General features: G+C 43.7%; 1 protein-coding gene across 1 annotated transcript in view; it reads right to left on the bottom strand.

Moving 5' to 3' along the window:
• Window positions 1–19,246, bottom strand: part of LOC113409620 (N-acetylgalactosamine-6-sulfatase-like) — a 56,531-nt gene that overhangs the window by 28,400 nt on the left and 8,885 nt on the right. The window contains exons 4-10 of the mRNA XM_026663750.1: window positions 18,083–18,226; window positions 15,906–15,972; window positions 15,645–15,772; window positions 14,383–14,522; window positions 11,555–11,658; window positions 3,675–3,811; window positions 956–1,058 (exon numbers count right to left, since the gene is read on the bottom strand). Coding sequence (XP_026519535.1) covers window positions 956–1,058; window positions 3,675–3,811; window positions 11,555–11,658; window positions 14,383–14,522; window positions 15,645–15,772; window positions 15,906–15,972; window positions 18,083–18,226 — 823 coding nt within the window. The remainder of the gene's footprint in view (window positions 1–955; window positions 1,059–3,674; window positions 3,812–11,554; window positions 11,659–14,382; window positions 14,523–15,644; window positions 15,773–15,905; window positions 15,973–18,082; window positions 18,227–19,246) is intronic.

Raw genomic sequence — 19,246 nt, forward strand, 5'->3', positions numbered from 1 at the left:
CTTGTTTTCACATCCACAAATGCCAGCAGCACTTTGTTCTGCACCTGTGAAGCCCTGAGGACCGCCCATACATAACAAATAGTCATAATCTTACAAACAACCCCCTCTACCACCAGCCTGCTGTTGAAATTGCTGAAAGCTGTGCCATAGCACATTTACTTCACTTTTAAGGGCATAATCAGCATGGCACAATGGTGAGCTGCCATTTGTGAAATGCCCCAGAGTTTATTACCCAAGTTTGGAACAAGAAAGACACAAAATCAGAAAAACAGCAAGAGCGTATCACTTAGAACAAAGGGATGGTCAACCGAGAGAGCTCAAAAATGTGCTACGTCTGAGAATGATTTAGGTCGGAGCACGCTTTTGTAAGAGATGAAACACAAGTGCTCTGTTTTCAGCGGCTGCAGTTCTTTGCACAGTACAGCTGCTGACGGCTGGGCTTCCTTCCCTCTCCATGCATTGCTTAGCAAAGCAGCCTTATAGTCGTGTAAATAGTGAGGGACATTGAATTCCTCATATCAGACACTGGATCCACACCAACAACTTAATGTAACACTCCAAATGGTGTGACATATAAGCTTGGTAAGAATTGATCAAGAAAAGATGCTTAACGTTGGAGTATATTAGAGGCTAAAAAAAAAAAAACCACCAACCCCAACATCCAAAACAACCCAAGAGGACAATTTCCTGTGATTGCCCTGGAATGACATTGACTTCAATATGAAGGTGCTGAAATACTAGTCTCCTTCCTCCTTTCCCTTTATCCTACAGATCCAGCAGTAATGACACATCAATGTCTACAATAAAAGGCTGGTTTAAAATGGAGCGCAGGGACATGCCAATGATTTCGAATTCCCCTTTAATGGGTTTCCCCCCCCCCCATGAGGAAAATGTCACTTGATGCAACTGGGAATGGGGGAAATGAACTAAACGAGGGGGTTTTGTTTTCTGTTACCTGACTGAACTGCTCCCAGGAGTTGATCCAGGTCCAGTAGTGAGCCTTGTAAAGCCCAAGTCTTACTGCCATCATCTCGTTGCCACGGTAATAGAATATCGGCCTGACAGGGAAGCAGAAGGGGGAGGGGAAGTGCAGCTGCATGAGAAATGCAATGTGCCTAAACAAGCGCTTGGGCAGGCACACTGATAAGGGAGACAAACACTTTAATGGAGTCTGACTTCCGATTCAGCTATCAGTCAGGAACAGGCTGCCTTCTCAGAGTCTCCACTGCAAGGTTTTCAATTAACATTTTTTAAAGTGTTCATCAAGTTGAGAGCTCACATTGCACAAGAATGAAACATTATACAACTGGGCTGCCAGTGACTGTTAATCCTTGAACTATCAGCCCCTGGAATTTTCTATAGAGCGTGACGATTTAAACACCAAATGTCTCAGAAGAGTGGGGTGTGTGATGGGGATTCACAGAACATGTGATGCTTGGTCTCCTGTTTATGGCTGGGGACAGCTAGAGAGCACCAGACTGCCAGCTGTTACTGTCACACAGGCTGATTAGCCAGAGAAGGGGGAAAACAGCATTAAAGACGCATTCTGCTTTCCAGTGCCATCTCAGAATGCACCCGAATCACAAATGCTAGCACTCCAACATGCTTTAGATTCCACCCCCATCAATTTCTTAAAAAGCCTTCCCGTTAACTTGGCCTAATGCAATTCTGGGTGCTGCCTTTTCTCAAACCCGCATGGTTCTCAATTTAGGGAGCACACTGGGGATATATTTGGAAAATATATTCTATTCAGACTAGTTAATGGCCTGTGTCCCCCTTTCAAAAAATGTTGTGGCGAGCTCAGCACTGTCCCCCCTTTTCCCTTTGGTTTCACCGACAAAGCACTCTGTTGCTCTTGGAATGGAAGGTAAAACCAGACCAGTCCATTTCTGCAGAACTGAAGCATCTATAGAGGGCAGACTCTGTTGGCAGAGTTCCTCATGCAAGGACTCTAGCTTGGTCAGCTTTTTCCAGTAGTTATAGACTGCTACACGAAGTCAGAAAGTTCATCATCATCAGTTCTGAATCTGCAGCTTTGGTTTGGACTCAGAATTCCTATTTTGCAAGAACTGTCCGGTTCTATGGTGCCACCTTGAAGACCATATCTTCATGGTAAGAGAAGGTTAAAAATCTCCCTGACTGAAGCACAGGAGTGGTCTTAGATCCCTTCTGGTTTGAGACTGAACTGCAGTCTCCATCACTCCCTGCACAAACGATGAGTATTTAATAAGGAGCTCTTTGTATTTATGAGGAGCTTGTGAACAAAGGGAAAAACCCAGCTTAGCACACAGGGCCCATTCCTTTTAGTCCACTCTGTATGCACCAAAAACTAAGGGATAATGAGAGTGAAGGGGGTAGCAAGAATGCAGAACGGGGTCCAAAATGTTCCCACCAGTGAAAGAAAAGGACTCACTCATCCTGTTCTCGCTCACCCATAACACTCATACCTCAAGGAGCTTTCTTTAGTTGGGGGTGTTTGTATAAGATCTTTTGTTTTAAATAATCTTTTCCATCCCCACATCATCTTTACTGTTCCTGCTTTCTTAGCTAAAAAGGATGTTAAAACCTAACCCACTGGAAAAAAATATTAATGGAGTTTTTGGCTTTGGAAGACCTGACCTGGTTCACCTGGTGCACTGAAGTGACAATTATTGTAGTGCAAGGGGCAGAGTAATAAAACGTTTGCCTCTCCAATGAAAAAACTCTTTGATGTCAATAAAGAACCTCTTCAACCTTAAAGAAATAAAGTCATGCTAATTGCAAACATTTCACAGCACTCACAGATCCAGTAACGCCCGAAATTAGACACGAGGGGAATCACCTGCAGTGCTATGCAGGTGCTTTCTGCCCTAATGGGCACAAAAATAGCTTTTCTGACCTAAGGTTCAAAGTCAACACAGAAGAGAACACAGATGAATCCTGCAAGTATCCCGGTGCCTTTCCTCATGCTCTCCCCTACTTATGGAACATCCTCTCTACTTTGATTTGTCAGGCTGCTTCCCTCTGCTCAATTAAACCATTCCTGGAAATACTCCCAGTTCTACATTGCCCAGGAAAGGAAGTCAAGAATGTTCACTGTCTAATCTTGTCTTGTTTTAACACCCATCCCATCCCCCACTGCTGCTCATTATTCCAGCTCTTCAAGTCAAGTCTAAAATTTGGGCCCAACCGTGAAAAAGGATCCACGCAAGCACACAAGTGGGGTTTCAGTGAAGTCCCTTTCCAGGGTCAAGGCCTTTGACTGTATACTCTTTCAGGCAGTGACTGTGTTCTGTGAAGGACCCAGACACTCTTGGTTGCCTCACAGTAATAAATAATTAAACCTCCTTTCCCTAACCAGGTTAGAGTTCACGGAATTTATCCTCACTGTGACCTTATGCTGTTCCAGGGATCTGTGCTAATCCCTGGACAACTGAATGTGCCCAGGGAATCCATTTCATGGCAATATGCTGAGTTTCAAGCAATCCCACCTCGCTAGCTCCAGCACATAATTAGCACAGAAAGTAAATCTCTGTGGCTCACCCCAATTCAGCCATCAGGAACACAAAGTGCACCAGGCCAGTTTCTAAAGTAATAATAGTTTTTAAGAAGAGATTTTTAAAATGAGCAAATGAGTTCTGCCCCCCTCCAATAACCGCGAGGGAGGAGCTGTGAGCTCCGTGCTCATAACTAACCTGTCAATTAGCTTGCTCTGCAGGATGACAGGAGAAAGGTCAATACCGTCAATCTGTCTGTCACTGGGAGGCTGCAATCCCGCTAGGGAGAGGCTGGTGGTGAAGAGATCCATCACGTTACCCAGCTGATGACTCACCTGAAATCGACAAGACAACGAAGAGCGTTTGCACAGACTTTCCATACAAATTCAAGCAGACGAGGCTGCCTGCCTCTCTGCTACAAAAGAGCTGCTTTCTCAGTCCCATTCCTTTTTTGCATCTCTCAAAATTTCTCACTTGGGGCTTGCTCCTGCTCATATGAGAGTCACATGCAAAGTCCCCATTAGCTTCTAGAGGGCTGAATCAGGCCCTTCCTCCTTTCATGTTGTTTTTTTATGGATTTTTTTTTTTAAACCTTTCCCTTTACTTCACCCACTTTCCATTCATTCATTCACACTTTGTGGTGCTTAGGGCCCCCTGGTGTGCATAGGCAAATTATTACTCATTCTGAGATTGAAAAATCAGTATTCCATACAAAGTTCCCCTTGATTTATTCCATCCATTGGCCCTCTCCGGAGCCCTGCATTGCCAGGGGTGAGCTCCCAGCAAGTACAGAAGTGGGTGGATGGGGAGTGATCTTCGGGTCCCAATGACCTTGTCTACAAACCGTTTTCAACAATTCTAGAATGGTGAAGCTGGAATATTTTAGAATATTTTTATCAGGGAGGAAAAACCACCATTTTTTGGCTTTAGTGGTTTTTTAAGAGGTTTTTAAATTTAACTGGCAGCCATATTTATAATTCCTTCGGTCTTAATTATTCCTGTTTTAAAAACAAGCATCCCACACAGTATTTGTTTCCACCGATTACCTTCTGACTGATTTACACACACTCTTTCTGTGCTATGCTACTATGCTAGGAGACTATCATCTGCCTTGGGATGGGGAATTAACCAACATTACACAAAGTTGAGGCCGATATCTTCAGTCAAGTGAGAGAGTATGAGCACTTTGCGACAAGATGCATCAGTACCAGATGTGACCCAACAGAACCTTCCCAGGCATACCGCAAACTCGGAAACAAAGAGCCATGTGACCCAATTCAACATACTTATACAGTGGAGAAAAACCATTTTCTTTCTTTTCCATCCAAGGCAGATTCTCATGTTCTACCAATATACTGAGGATACCAATATATCTGTCATAGCATCATGACCATCAAAGCCTGCCTTATCCATGAATCTTCCTGCTAATAAGTAATGGATCTCCATTTACTAAGCTGACTCTAAAAGAGTATTTAAATACTGGAGCAAATTATCATAAAAGAGGAACTCTGCAACATATCAGCTCAGTTGTTTTAGTTTCTTCAGCCCTATTAAGGGAAACAAACCATTTTCTGAATTACTAAACCTCTTGCTTTAAGTGGCTAGATGGCCAATAGGTTGAAAAAGTGAACATCTAAGGATTTAAGCGGGGAATTGAAAAATATTTCTGAAAATTACAGTATTTTCCTCTTTCCAAAAACAAGAGGCTGCATGCTGTGCTTGCACTATTGGGATGGATTAAGCGTTTAACATTGCAATGTCACTCGGCTGGATTACAGTCATTTCAATTCTTAACCATTTGAATTCATCACAAAACACTGACAAGAGCATTTAATACGGAGGAAGGATATGGGCAAAACTTCCCCTGTTCCCATGCAGGAGAAAGAGAATGCAAAGCAGCAAGCATAGAGAGGACCTGATCCTGGAAACCTTTATTTATGAAAATAGCCTTTAGTCAGTAGAGTAATCTGACTGAAATTACTGGGATTACTGGCATGTGAAAGATTGCGTAGGATCAGGCCCATAGTTTGATTCAGAGCTTTTGCTGCACTGAGGTACTTTGGAAGAGGCTAGGATCAGCCTGTTTTTGTGGGCAGTAAGGATGGGAAGGGGTTAAATCACAGGACCTGAAATATTAAACGGTTCTCCACATGAGCAACACAAGAGGCAGGTATGTACACGAACTCTTCTAAAGGTTCATCTCCTCATTTGGAGGAGAGGATGGAGGGAAGCTGCTGGCAACTTTTTCTGCTACGCAACCTCTGAGAAGGAACTGGAACAGTCCCATTTTACAGTGAAACTGGACGTACTGTTTTAGTTTTATAATGTGCACTGGTACTGGGAGATCCATATTTTCTCCCTTCAAAACAAAACAAAACAAACCTACATACACTGCACCAAATCCTGCAGTCCTTACCCAGGCAAACCTCCCATTGCCTTCCACCCCAACAACTAAGTCAGACACCAATGAGACTGCGGCTCACTGCAAATACACAATGGTTACACACACGCTCCCTGTTCCTTTGCAAGAATGACAGACGTGCATTTTTATTGCTGATTCAAACACTAACAAAAATGCTGTTGTGTAGCTATCAGATACAGAGATCTGGGGAGGGGTCAGGCCCCACTGACCCCATTTTGATGGGACCTAGATGTTGCTGCGGTTGCTCCTTACGCTCTACTGTCTCCACACTGCTCTCTTTGGGTACACCTACACTGCAAAAAATAAACACAAAATAAAAAAAGATCCACAGCAGTGTGTCTCAGAACAACTGACTTAGGCTCATGCTACAGGACTAAAAATAGCGGTGCAGACATTCCTGCTTGGGTTGGAGTCCGGGCTCTAAGACCCACCCCCTTCTCCAAGCTAGCATGAGTCTGTCTACTAGGGCTGGGAGGCTCACCCCCAGCTGCAGTGTAGACATACCCTTAGATTGTAGGCTCCTTAGAGCAAGGATCTTGCCGTGTGTGTGTGTTTTGTAAAGGGCTGTGCACACGTTAAGAGTGCACAGACATTAAATAATAACAATGTTATCCTCCTTCAAAGAAGCTATCACATCCATTCCTGACAAAGGTGGACAACTTCACACACCATGAGGTGCTGAGTCTCATATGCTCGCCCCCTGCTCCTTACCCTTTGCACGTCGCAGGCATTGTGAGGTTGGAGAAATGCCATGTGAAGGATTTGAGAGATTAATAAAGGGGATATTTGGCACATGATATAGTTATTAACGTGCCTGCTCTCCATGTACTCCTGCTGCAGCAGGAATGAACAGGATAGCTAGCATGTAAGACTTTTTGTAATTAGGCCTTTCACAGTTTATAAGGCAAATCCAAAAAAAATCACTTTTCATGTCGCCACTCAATCCTGTCACCTAAATCTTTTGGCTAACAGACAGCAAGAAGCAATAGCCAAGCTGAGACGTACTATCTAATTTATACACTGTGACAGTCCTCTGGGGCCACCACTGACTTCTTGTACTGGCCTTTATTAAACATAACCAGATGTAGATGACTCCCTTTAATCATTCAATTACGTTTCTGGTCTCAGACAACATTCTTCCGTGAAGCAGAGAAAACTTCTTAAGGAAATTAAACGCCAGTGCCACAGCCACTTGGATTTATCTGTGCTCTGCAGCACCGTGAAGAGAGAAAAAAAATAAAAAAGGTTAATATTTATAAAACTTTGAAGTATTTTCAGGGAATTTTTTTTAAATTACCATTTTCTCCTGTCAACAGCACTCTCATTCTAGTTGCCTCTTCCATTTTTTCTTAAGAAAAATAAAAATCCAGAGAGAGTAACAGCCCAGAGAAAATAAATAACATATAAAAGAAGAGCGAGATCAGATATTCCTCATATCAGTAAGGAACAGCTGGCATTACGCACGTAAGAAGGGCTCCCCCCCCTTTTTTTTTAAATAAACTCTCAGTGAACACATAACGTCTTTAAGAAAATGAAATCCTTTTGCTGTGGGCCACGTTGCGGGAAGAAATAGTCACCACTGCTGTTATCAGCGCTTTCAAGCTTTAACTCTGAATCAAAGGCGACAATTAATAAAGTCGCCCCCGCCAGGAAAGGAAAGGAGAAAAGCTAAATATTTGAAACTGGGTGAACAAATGTCAGGGTGTTTTTAAATAAAATCCTTTTACAGTTATCACAGCGAGCAGACCTGATATCCCTGTCTAATTCAATTTCAATTTGCGCCCCATGGGAGATAGTGAAGAAAAGGTTGCAATGCTGTCTTTGGGTTGATATGTTCTTTTCTCCTTCAGGGAGCAGGAACTGGGGAGGGAAGGGGAGGAGACACGCAGAAAGAGAGAAGGAGAAGGATTCAAATACCAGCAGAATATGAATTTCTTTCAGCTAGATCTTTCCAGAAGGCAGATGTGATGCAGGGAATGTTTAAATGTTGACTTGTTATGAATTCACCTGGAAAATGGAGAGGGGGAGGAAGCTACAGAAAGGCTGTTTGTGTGTGAATAAACATGCCAAAACGGGGCCAAAAGGAACTGAATTTTGATGCCAACACCAGCAGCAGCCTCCTGTGGCAAGACCCCCACCGAGCCCCAAACTGGTTACCTATAGTGCTACTGATGTTCCTATTAGAACTGTCCACTTGATTTCCTTTATAATTTCTACTCAACATTCCTTTTATTTGAAATAAAGAAATACACCCACTAAAAAAAAAAATCTACAAGTCAGTAAGATTGTCAGCATAAGAACATAATGGCCATACTGGGGCAGACCAATGGTTCATCTAGCCCAGTATCCTGTCTTCTGACAGTGGCCAATGCCAGGTGCTTCAGAGACAATGACCAGAACAGGCTATCATTGAATGATCCATCCACTATTGTCCACTCCCAGCTTCTGTCAATCAGAGACTAGGGACACTAAGAGCATATGTTTGCATCCCTGACCATGTTGGCTCATAGATATTGATGGATCTATCTTCCATGAACTTACCCAATTCTTTTTTGAACTCTGTTATAGTTCTGGCCTTCACAATATCCCCCGGCAAAGAGTTCCACAGGTTGACTCTGCGTTGTGTAAAGAAATACTTCCCTATGTTTCTCTTAAACCTGCTGCCTATTAATTTCATTGGGTGATCCCTCTTATGTTATGTAAAGGAGTAAATAATACTTCCTTATTCACTTTCTCCACAGCAGTCATGATTTAATAGACCTCTGTCATATCCCCTCTTAGCCATCTCTTTTCCAAGCTGAAAAGTCCAAGGTTTTTTAATCTCACCTCATGCAGCAGCTGTTCCATACCCTTCATCATTTTTGTTGCCCTTCTCTGTACTTTTTCCAATTCTAATATATTATTTTTGAGATGGGGCGACCACAACTGCATGCAGTAATGAAGGTGTAGGCATATCATGGATTTATATAGTGGCATTATGATGTTTTCTGTCTTATTATCTATCCCTTTCTTAATGGTTCCTAACATTGTTAGCTTCTTTGACAGCTGCTGCACATTGAGTGCATGTTTTCAGAGAACTATCAACAATGACTCCAAGATCTTTTCTTGAGTGGTAACAGCTAATTTATATCCCATCATTTTGAATGTATAGTCAGGATTATGGTTTCTAATGTGCATTATTCTGCATTTATCAAATTTCTGACCATCAACAAGGAGGCATGACCCTTCCAGAGAATGCTTTAACTCCAGTAGTTTGGTGGGGCTGAGCAACCGAATGGCGCAGGCAACAGGATAGGGAAACATTCAACAGCAGGTTACTGCTTTGAATGTGGCCTCGGTCAACAGTAACCAAAAGTTGTCACCATTTGATAGATGTTTGGTCATCGCTATGAGACAGTTTGTGGGTTCACTCCAATTCCTGGTGGACTTGTGTCCATCGTAAAAGTAGTATTACTAGCGGGTAAAGTTCCCGACTGATTTAGCAGAGAATTCAATGACTACATGGGCACTAACACTGAATTAACCTCTGACTCCTCCCTCCTGGTCAGGTTGGGAAGGTAAAAGCTTCAACATACTACATGTAAAATAGACAAAAAACTGTAGAAGGGAGCTCTCCACCGACTAGGTCTAGAAAAGGCAATTGTTGAGAAATAACTATGCACTATAAAAACTATACATGCGACTAACACTAGAAGGCAATGGCAGAGTTGCATTACCCAAAAACCTGAAGCAATGCTGTACTTCTCACCTGAGGATAGTGTTGCGGTGGGCATCAGACTGCAGGAGCTTTGATTGCAAGAATACAAGCATAGAAGACCTATCAATATCTGTTATTATGTATTTATTTACAGATCCATACTAGCACATCCACAACACAGAGTGAAGCAGCACATTATGGAGCACAGGTTTGAAAAGAGTCTGAACCCAATGGGAATTGTGGGAGCACAACTCCTCTCAGGATTAGACCTCTATATGTGTAACCATTTGGTGGCCAGTTTCCTGAAATGGGGCTAAATCAAGCAAGGAATTAAGCATATGCCTAAAGTGAAGCATATACTTAAGTGTTATTAAAGTCAATGAAGGCAGATCCATCAATGGAGTGATGCCAATTTAGATCAGGTGAGAATCTGCCTAATAAGACTTAAGCATGTGCTTAAAGTTAATCATATACATAAGAGCTTTTCTAAATAGAGGTAGCTTGCCTTTGTGTGTGTACCCATGGCAGTATGGCACCTCATTTGGGTGTGCCAATGTGTTAACCATACATAAATGGTTGATCATACAAATTTAGGTTAAACTTTCAGTTGTTTCTAAAAGAGCAAGCAATTCACCACAAACTACCACATTGAGCTCCAATCTGTGGCAAACATTTCTTACCATCACATAAAATAGCTAGCTACACTGCATGTACAAGATTACTGTTGTTAAGTTATTGCTAAAAAAATTTCCTTGCCTTTGTTCCTAATTATACCTTAGAGTTATTTTTTCATATCTAATGTACCTGTCCCCATTAATGATGGCTGTTTACTTTAGGCACTTTACTCAAGTTTGTACATACAAACCAAAACAGTTAGTTTCAATTTTGTGTTCTCATGCACTAGTCCAAGGTTACTTATGCTTGGCTTGCAAGGACTTCATGGGAATGTTTAAATTCAAACAATAAACTGTTTTCATTTCAAATGTTAAAGAATCATAAAAACATTCCTATTAGGTTTTGTAAAACCTTTAAAAATGACAAACTCAAATTGCCCTTGTGCTCCAAATTTTAGGCCAAATCTGACAGTGGCCCTCTAAATATGTTCTATAAATTATCTTTATCCGATTTAATGGATTTACAACATTGAAAAGGAATGTAAATTAGAAAAATAAATGTTTTATAAATATTTTGCGATCTTGGGCACAGTGTCGAGTTGATGAAGTATCACTTCTTTCTGAATAAAAGACATCTACAAAGGGGAGGGAATGCATATTATTTAACAGGAATCCTGCCTCCTGGAGACCTGATTAAATCTTTCTTTAATGAGTATTGGGACAATTTCCTGCACATGCTGGTATTGCCACCTGAGGATTATTTTAGAATGAGCATCATTTTAATCTCTGTGCAGGCAGGAAATAGCAACATTCTGGTACACAGACCTACCTCCCTGAGTGAAACTGCTATCTAGCCACAAAAAACAGGAGTGTCAGGTTTAAAATCACTCGATGCTGCAGGACATGCAGAATACATCCAGAAAGCATGTTCCTCCACTGCAGCAGGGCACACAGTAACAGGAATGTCCTTGCATTCCATTTGATCGCATTGATAATCCACTAAAAATGCTGGGGATACAGACGTATGATCCAACAAAAGTGAAGGGGTTAAACAGACCAGGAAAACAAAAAGGTATCTGCTGGCTAAAATCAAACCCCTTAGTGTTCATAAAAAATCCAATCATGTGCATTCACGGTATAAGATTGCAATAATGTAATTAACTGATCTTATTGTATACACATCAACCAATTCTTGACTTAATCAGATCCCAGGTTTCGACACAGTGATTCCATTGAGAATGTGCTAAAAGCCCTGAACCAAAGACCATTGAAGCCAATGGGATTCCTTCCATTGACTTCAGTTGGCATTGGATTGGGCCTAAAATTGTTAAGGCCAGATACTTACGTGTCCTGCAGGTATCTGGCCTGGCCACCAAGCAATAGCTGGCTCCCTCATCCCACCTTCAAAAGTGGTTTGTTTACCACACAGAAAGCGACCATTGCTACCTCCTATAGGAAAGAAAATTGATAAACACTATGTTTTTCCTGTGGATGCTTGTGAAGGTCTTTTCAGCAGGGGAGAAACTGACTGATCAGTAGACTAGCTAGGGAGTGCTATCAAATGCACAAAGGAAACAAACAAAACAAAACAAAATTTTTTGTTAACTTCTTTCATTTATAGGACTCTTAAATGTTTCTTGTGAGTGAAGGAGGTAAAAATTGATCACACATTGAATGAGTCAACAATGGGACAGAGGTGCAAAAAAGGCCAATATCATTCTGGCGTGTATTAACAGGAGTGTCAGATCTAAGATATGAGCAGTAACTGTCTTGCTCTACTCGACACTGGTGAGGCCTCAGCTGGAGTCCTGTGTCCAGTTCTGGGTGCCACCCTTTTAGAAAGACCTGGACAAACTGGAGAGAGTCCGAAGGAGAGCAACAAAAATGATAAAAGATTTAGAAAACCCGACCTATGAGGAAAGGTTAAAAAAACTGGGTATGTTTAGTCTTGGGAAAAGACTGAGGGGAGACCTGATATGTCTTCAGATACATTATGGGCTCTTACAAAGAGGACAATGATCAACTGTTATCCATGTCCACTGAAGGCAGGAAAAGAATGAGCGTCATCTGCAGCAAGGGAGATTTAGGTTAGTTATTAGGAAAAACTTTCTAACTGTAAGAATAGTTAAGCACTGGAACAGGTGACCAAGTCAGGCTGTGGAAACCGCATCATTGGAGGCTTTTAAGAACAGGTTAGACAAACACCTGTCAGGGATGGTCTAGATCAGTGGTCTCCAACCTTTTTATGCCCAAGATCACTTTTTGAATTTAAGGGCAACCCAGGATCTACCCCACTCCTTCCCCAAAGCCCTGCCCCTTCCTCGAAGCCCCGCTCTGCTCACTCCATCCCCCCACAACCTCCGTCGCTTGCTCTCCCCAACCCTCACTCACTTTCACCAAGCTGGGGCAGGGGTTTGGGGTTCAGGAGGGAATGCGGGCTCTGGGCTGGGGAAGAGGGGTTTGCAGTGTGGGAGGGGGCTCCGGGCTAAGCCTGGGGCAAGGGGTTGGGGTGCACGAGGGGGCAAGCTCTGGGAGGGAGATTGGGTGCAGGAGGGGGCTCCAGGCTAGAGCAGAGTGTTGGGATGCAGGGGGGGTACAGGGTGCTGGCTCTGGGCAGGGAGTCAGGGCTGGGGCAGGGGGTTGGGGTGCACGAGGAGGTACGGGGTGCTGGCTCCAAGAGGGGGTTCAGGGTGTGTGCTCCAGCTGGGCGGCACTCACCTCGGGCGGCTCCTGGTCAGCAGTGCAGCGGGGCTAAGGTAGGCTCCTTACCTGCCCCAGCCCCGTGCCGCTCCCGGAAGGGGCAAACGTGCCCCTGTGGCTCCGGGGGGGGGGGGGGGCACCTGGCTCCGTGAGCTGCCCCTCTCTGCAGGCATCGCCCCCTCAGCTCCCATTGGCCACAGTTCCCCGTTCCCGGCCAATGGGAGCTGTGGGGGAAGTGCTTGCAGGCAGGAGCAGCGCGCAGAGACCTTTGCCCCCTCTCTTCCCCCAGGGCTGTGGGGGTGTGTTGGTCGCTTCTGCGAGTGGTGTGGGGCCAGGCAGGCAGGGAGCCGGACTTAGCAGCAGCCCCGCTGCACTAGCGGAGATCGCGATTGACTAGGAGAGTCTCCAGGATCGACCAGTCGATGGCCATCGATCGGTTGGTGACCACTGGTCTAGGTAAACTTGGTGCTGCCTCTGCACAGGTGGGTGGGCTAAATGACCTCTCGAGTCCTTCCGGTCCTACATTTCCATGATTCGATGAACATTTTCAGATTGAAATCTGATTTTCTAGGGTCTTTTTAAGATATGAGTTTCATTGGATATAGACATGACGACGACAAAAGTGAGATTACATTTTATTTCCCCAGGAAAGCTCGGCTCATAGACGGCAGCTGGTTTGCATGGAAGGTCCCCACTTTTTATGCAGCCTTACAGCTGCACTGACTGAGGAACAGCCAGGAAAGTCATGTGATTTGCCCAAGGCCACACAGATTCAGTAGCTCAGCTAAGGTTAGAACTCAGGAGCCTCCCATCTTGTGGCCTGATAATCACAAGACTACCTGACCTCCAAATAGGGGGAAAGGGGGGGGAAATAAAATCAATCTGCTCAAGAATAGAAGCTTGAAAACAAGAGAAAAACTGAGAAGTCCAGCAAAGCTGTCCATGGCAGGGAATGTTTATTCTCCTTGACATCGTTTCATAGAGCTAAACACATTGGGACTCCTGGATCTTTTATAATGATCCAGAAAACTCAGGTATGCATTCGATAATGGCCCTCTAATTTGTCTTCCTAATTAACTAATACAGGAGACTTAGCAGTTCCCTGTGTATGTCACTTCTGCACACACAGTATCAACAACAGATTAAGAGAGAAGGTGGGAGCAAATATACAGTCGGTAGGAAGCTAATGTACTGCTTTTAAGAGTAAAATAAAAAAATATACCCATCAGCACCGGGGCACAGTACAGAATGCACATGTACTTGTCTAAATATGAGTGTGCCCCGGTGAGCAACTAACACAAGCATGGACTGGAGCAGAACTCTAGTTCTGAACACTCCCGAACTTTGAGGCTTCTCTTATCTATATAAGGGACCAAACCAAAACCTCAGATGTCTTTGTCTTCAAACTCAGAGTATTTGGATCTGTACCCGAACTTCATAGCTGAGGTCCAGCTCTGTTCATTAGACACTTACCTTGTTTAGGTGCTGAAATAAGAGCAGCTCCATTATCAGATGTGAAAAACACAAAAGTGTTCTCACTGATGCCCAGGTTTTGAAGGGATTTTAGGATTTTCCCAATGCTGTCATCAATTTCTCGCACTGCATCACCATACCTGAGATAGTAGAGATTACAAACATGCAAGCCAGTAAAGGAGGAGAAATAGTTTAAACCAGGTAGTCTTACAGAACATAAAGCACTCCATTAAAGCCCACAAGAATACTGAACTAATTGTGCTGAAGAGGGAAATAATTCACCTACACATCAGGTACCATAATAGAAGTTTACCAGTGTCACTTCGTAACTTATGTCTCTTTTATCTGCAGAAAGCAGCCTCTCTTGGATATTCAGACTCTCCAATTTGCTAAGATCTGAGCATTCTTGGACAGAGACCAGCAATTGAGATAAATGAAGCCAAGTATAAGCAGAGGCCACTTTTGCCATGAACTGAGGCTAATAAAGTAATTTTGTTTATAGATGCTAGTTTGAAACTGTGATCTTAAAAGCAAGGTCCATTATATCTATAGAGCTCTCCTTCCCCCACTGTAAATTGCATTTTCCATGATGTGGAGCCTGTTGGCTGTTCTGATTTACAGGCTTTTAAGCCAGGCTAATCAAACTATGGGCAGGTCTTCACTACGGGGGGGGGGGGGTCGATTTAAGATACGCAAATTCAGCTACACGAATAGCGTAGCTGAATTCGACGTATCGGAGCCGACTTACCCCGCTGTGAGGACGGCGGCAAAATCAACCTCCGCAGTTCCCCGTCAACGGCGCTTACTCCCACCTCCGCTGGTGGAGTAAGAGCGTCGATTCGGGGATCGATTGTCGCGTCCCGAGATGCGATAATTCGATCCCCGAAAGATCGATTTCTACCCGCCGATTCAGGCGGGTAGTGTAGACCTAGCCAAAGTCAACAGACTAACAAAAGCACCCATTCCACAGAACAGCATTTCATTACTCACACGGTGGGCCAGGGAGCTTAGATTTCACCCACATTTGTATCACACCATCTTTATTTTGGCTTACAACAAATATATTAAAGATCAAATTGGACACAGTCTTTTTGGAAAAAAAAATACTGAAAGGAAATTCCATGCTAGCTAGTATGTGTATTTAAACACGCATGCACACACACACTTTTAACAAGTGATCTATGTTACTTCAGTCCAATAAATATTGCTGTGGTTTTCTACTATCACAGTAGGCAGCAGAAATCAAATAGAAGGTGACTTACAACCCTCTCTGGCTAGTGCCCAAGAAATGTTTGGAGGCATAAACAGGAGCATGAGTAGCATCAATAGCCCAATAGAGAAAGAACGGCTGACGACTGGCTTGCTGCCTGCTAATAAAGTCGAGAGCTTCCTGTAAATGACAACAGAAATTAATGTTAACAGGATCATCCTCCGCCACCTAAAACCCTCAACCTAAAGTAACAAAAAAGGGCTGTGGATTATAAAGCTATATGGGTATAATGTATAAAGAAAATATATAATACCTGTAAGTAGATCTGAGTTAAGTTTGCTTCCCCTGTCTTCAGATCAATTTTGAAATCTTCATAATATCTTAAAATAAAGCAGAACCAGGAAAAAAAAAATCAATACCCGTGGAACACAGAACCAAAGGGCTGTTCTTCCCTATTATTTATATGGGCAGGTCATTGTTGTTACTCAACAAAAGGACAGAGACTCACCACTTATGTAACCAGCCATTTCTTCTCAGAAACTGAAAAGAAGTTGATGATGTTTTTTTATGTTAGGAGAGAACAGTGAAATTGCAAGGTCAGAAGAAATGGTGGGCTATCATGATGAAAACATATAAAGGGTTACCACAAACAGGGAGGGGAGAAAAAAAAAATGCCTTCACTAAGGGAATGGAATCAGTTTCCAAAAGAGGCACAGCTGGACGAGCACCTCTGGGAGATGGTTTAGAGCAGCAATGACCTATTTGTGGTCCATGAGCACATTTCGGCAACATGCAGTTTGTTCTTGGCTCTCTAGCCTGCCACAACCCCTAGCAGCCAACATTCACCCCTGATGTTAGCTGCATCGCTTGTGACAAATGCCTGGTGCAATACCTGGTTTGAATATGTGAACACTCTGGCACATAAGGGAATTTTGGGCACTCCCTTGTCCCTTTCTTAAGTGCTCTGGCCTTTGAAGCCTTTCAGACTTGAGCACCAGAGCATTCCATCATTAAAAAGCAAGATGCCAGATAAAAGCCCAGCACTAAAGCAGCTGGGCTTTAAGTTCATCTTTTGAGGTCGGGATGAGGATGCCAGGATCCCACCAGGGAACAGCTGAAGAGTTCAGACTAAAATTTAGCACAGATCTAGTGCTTATAATCTTCACGGTGCTTTAAAAACATTAACAACCCTATAAAAGTAGGGCAGTATTAATGTTCCCATTTTACAGATGGGAAAACAGACACAATATGAGAGCCAGGCTTAGAACTCGGGAATTTGTTTCTTAGCCCTGCGCTTTAACCACTGGATTGTGCATCTCTCTCAATAAACAGGTAAGTCCGGGAGTGGGAAAGGAAGCTGGAAGATCTAGCAGGCACTGCCCAGACACAAACGCTCTGAATCCTTCTGGCTGCCAAGATCCTCCTTCATAAACACCTTCCTCCTCCAATGATAAGTGTCCCATCTCGACTTGCCCTCTCAGCTGCAAAGTTCCTCCTACTCCAAGTGACAAACGCTCTAAACCTAACACCGTCCTCCCACAGATGCCAAAATCCTCTTGCACTCTCTCCTATAAGAAATGCTCCTCACTTTGGCTTGGCACAGGGGTGGGCAAACTTTTTGGCCTGAGGGCCATGTCAGGGTTCCGAAACTGTATGGAGGGCGGGTGTAGTGTATTAAATTGCTCCCTGTAGGAATGTGCTACTTACGGTGTACTTCTTACGGCTGCCAGTCCTGGTGCTCCCTAAGTAGCACATTCCTACGGGAAGCAATTTAATACTCTCGCAGCCACGCTGCCCAGCAGGAGCTCGCAGCCCCGCCGCCCAGAGTGCTGGTGGCACAGCGAGCTGAGGCTGCAGGGCAGGGGGGACAGCAAGGGAGGGGCCGGGGGCTAGCCTCCCCAGCCAGGAGCTTAAGGGCCGGCCAGGACGGTCCCACAGGCTGGATGTGGCTCGCGGGCTGAAGTTTGCCCACCTCTGGCTTAGCATGATTGCAAACAGTCACCTGGGCCTTACACTGCTCACAGTCAGCCATCTCTGGTCTAGGGACAAAAGTCCTGAGCAAACAGAATGGGGGTGGGAAGGGAGCGGAAATACATCCCCTTCAGTGGGTCCCTTTCCCACTTTAACAATTCTAGGATTGCCAATTCACTACATGTGCTGAAAACGCCGTGTGGTACATGTCAGATGATATTTGAACCAGTTCATCCCTTATGACTGACATTTCCTTCGCTCATGTCCAATAATTCTTGGCATGGTGTGAGGTTTCTGGAGATTGCTGCCCATCCAACCAAGCCACGGTGTTACTGCTGTGTCTGATCCAGGAGTATTTGCCTGCCTCTCCTAACTGAAGACAGCTTGCTGATTGAACGCTTGTCTTTCAGTAGACCACAGGACAGCTGAATAAGACCACAGGGAAAGCAAAGAAAACAAGCCGTTGATAACTTCCAAAATATTTTTTTAAATGAGCCATGGAGCAAACAGCTGAATTACCTGCCAATCATTTCCCTGTCCCTATAAACAGGGATGTTTGGGGTGGCTTTGTTATCGTAAGGTCCAAAATGGCAATTAGGGGATCCAAACCATTCATCAAATCCATGCTTCAAGGGGTGGAATTGGGGTCTGTGACCCAGATGCCTAGGAACAAAAGCCACAAAGAGTTCAGGAGTCCATTGCAAAGGAGTAAATAGTAATCTTCTCAGAACTATGTAGAAAGAAACATCTTTCAATGACGTTAAAGGAAAACGTCAGTGATTAGTTAGTTACAGTCCTCTAGATAGCCAAATAAACAATGACTAGACAAAAACGTGCATTCAAAAGAGATTATAGAAATCCCTGCCACTGTTCCAGTAGCTCCACTAAGTCAATGTCCAACTTCTCTTCTCTCTAAACATGTTGATTATCTGTGATGATGGTGCCTTGAGTGGAGGTGCCCAGAACACACAGCAAAAATACATATAATAATTAATTTAGGGCTTAGGTCTCATTTATACCAAGGCTCTTCTACACCAGTAAATTGTGTAAAGGGGCCCCAAAGTGTGTGTAATTTACAATTACATTTACATTTACTTTAAGGCCCTTTATGCCACCAGAGTGACGTAAAGGGGCTTTAGTGTAAATGACAATGAGGCCCTTAAAATGTACATATGAAAGCAACACACAAAAACACACACACACACACACACACACACACACACACACAAGCTTCTGTTAACAGCTTTTTTCCTGGATATAAAATTTAAACTTTCCTTCTTTAGCTTCAGGCTACTGCTCCTTTCCTTCCACATCTTCTGGGACTGTGAATAACTCACTTCCTTCATTTGTGAAAGTATTTATAGACGGTCATTCTCTCACTGTCTCAACTGGACAAATTTCTAGCTGAACATGCATGTGTCACTTCAGTCTTTCCTCATAGATCTTTAACCCATGGATATTTCTGTGGCCCTCTTTTGTATTGTCTCCAAAATTTGGGGACCAGAAATGCACTCATTGGACTAAATTGGTCCCTGGTGTAAACCCGATGAGATCAATGGAATTACACCAGAGACTAATTTAGTCTCACGATTCCTGATCCGGTCACACACTGGCTGTGTAAATTAGAACCACAAATCTCCCTAGTTTTACATGTGGTATCCCCACATATATACGCGTGCGCCC

The sequence above is a fragment of the Terrapene carolina genome, unplaced genomic scaffold, assembly GCF_002925995.2.
Source record: "Terrapene carolina triunguis isolate 2854851 unplaced genomic scaffold, T_m_triunguis-2.0 Scaffold33911, whole genome shotgun sequence".
In the NCBI taxonomy this organism is placed as follows: Eukaryota; Metazoa; Chordata; order Testudines; family Emydidae; genus Terrapene; species Terrapene triunguis.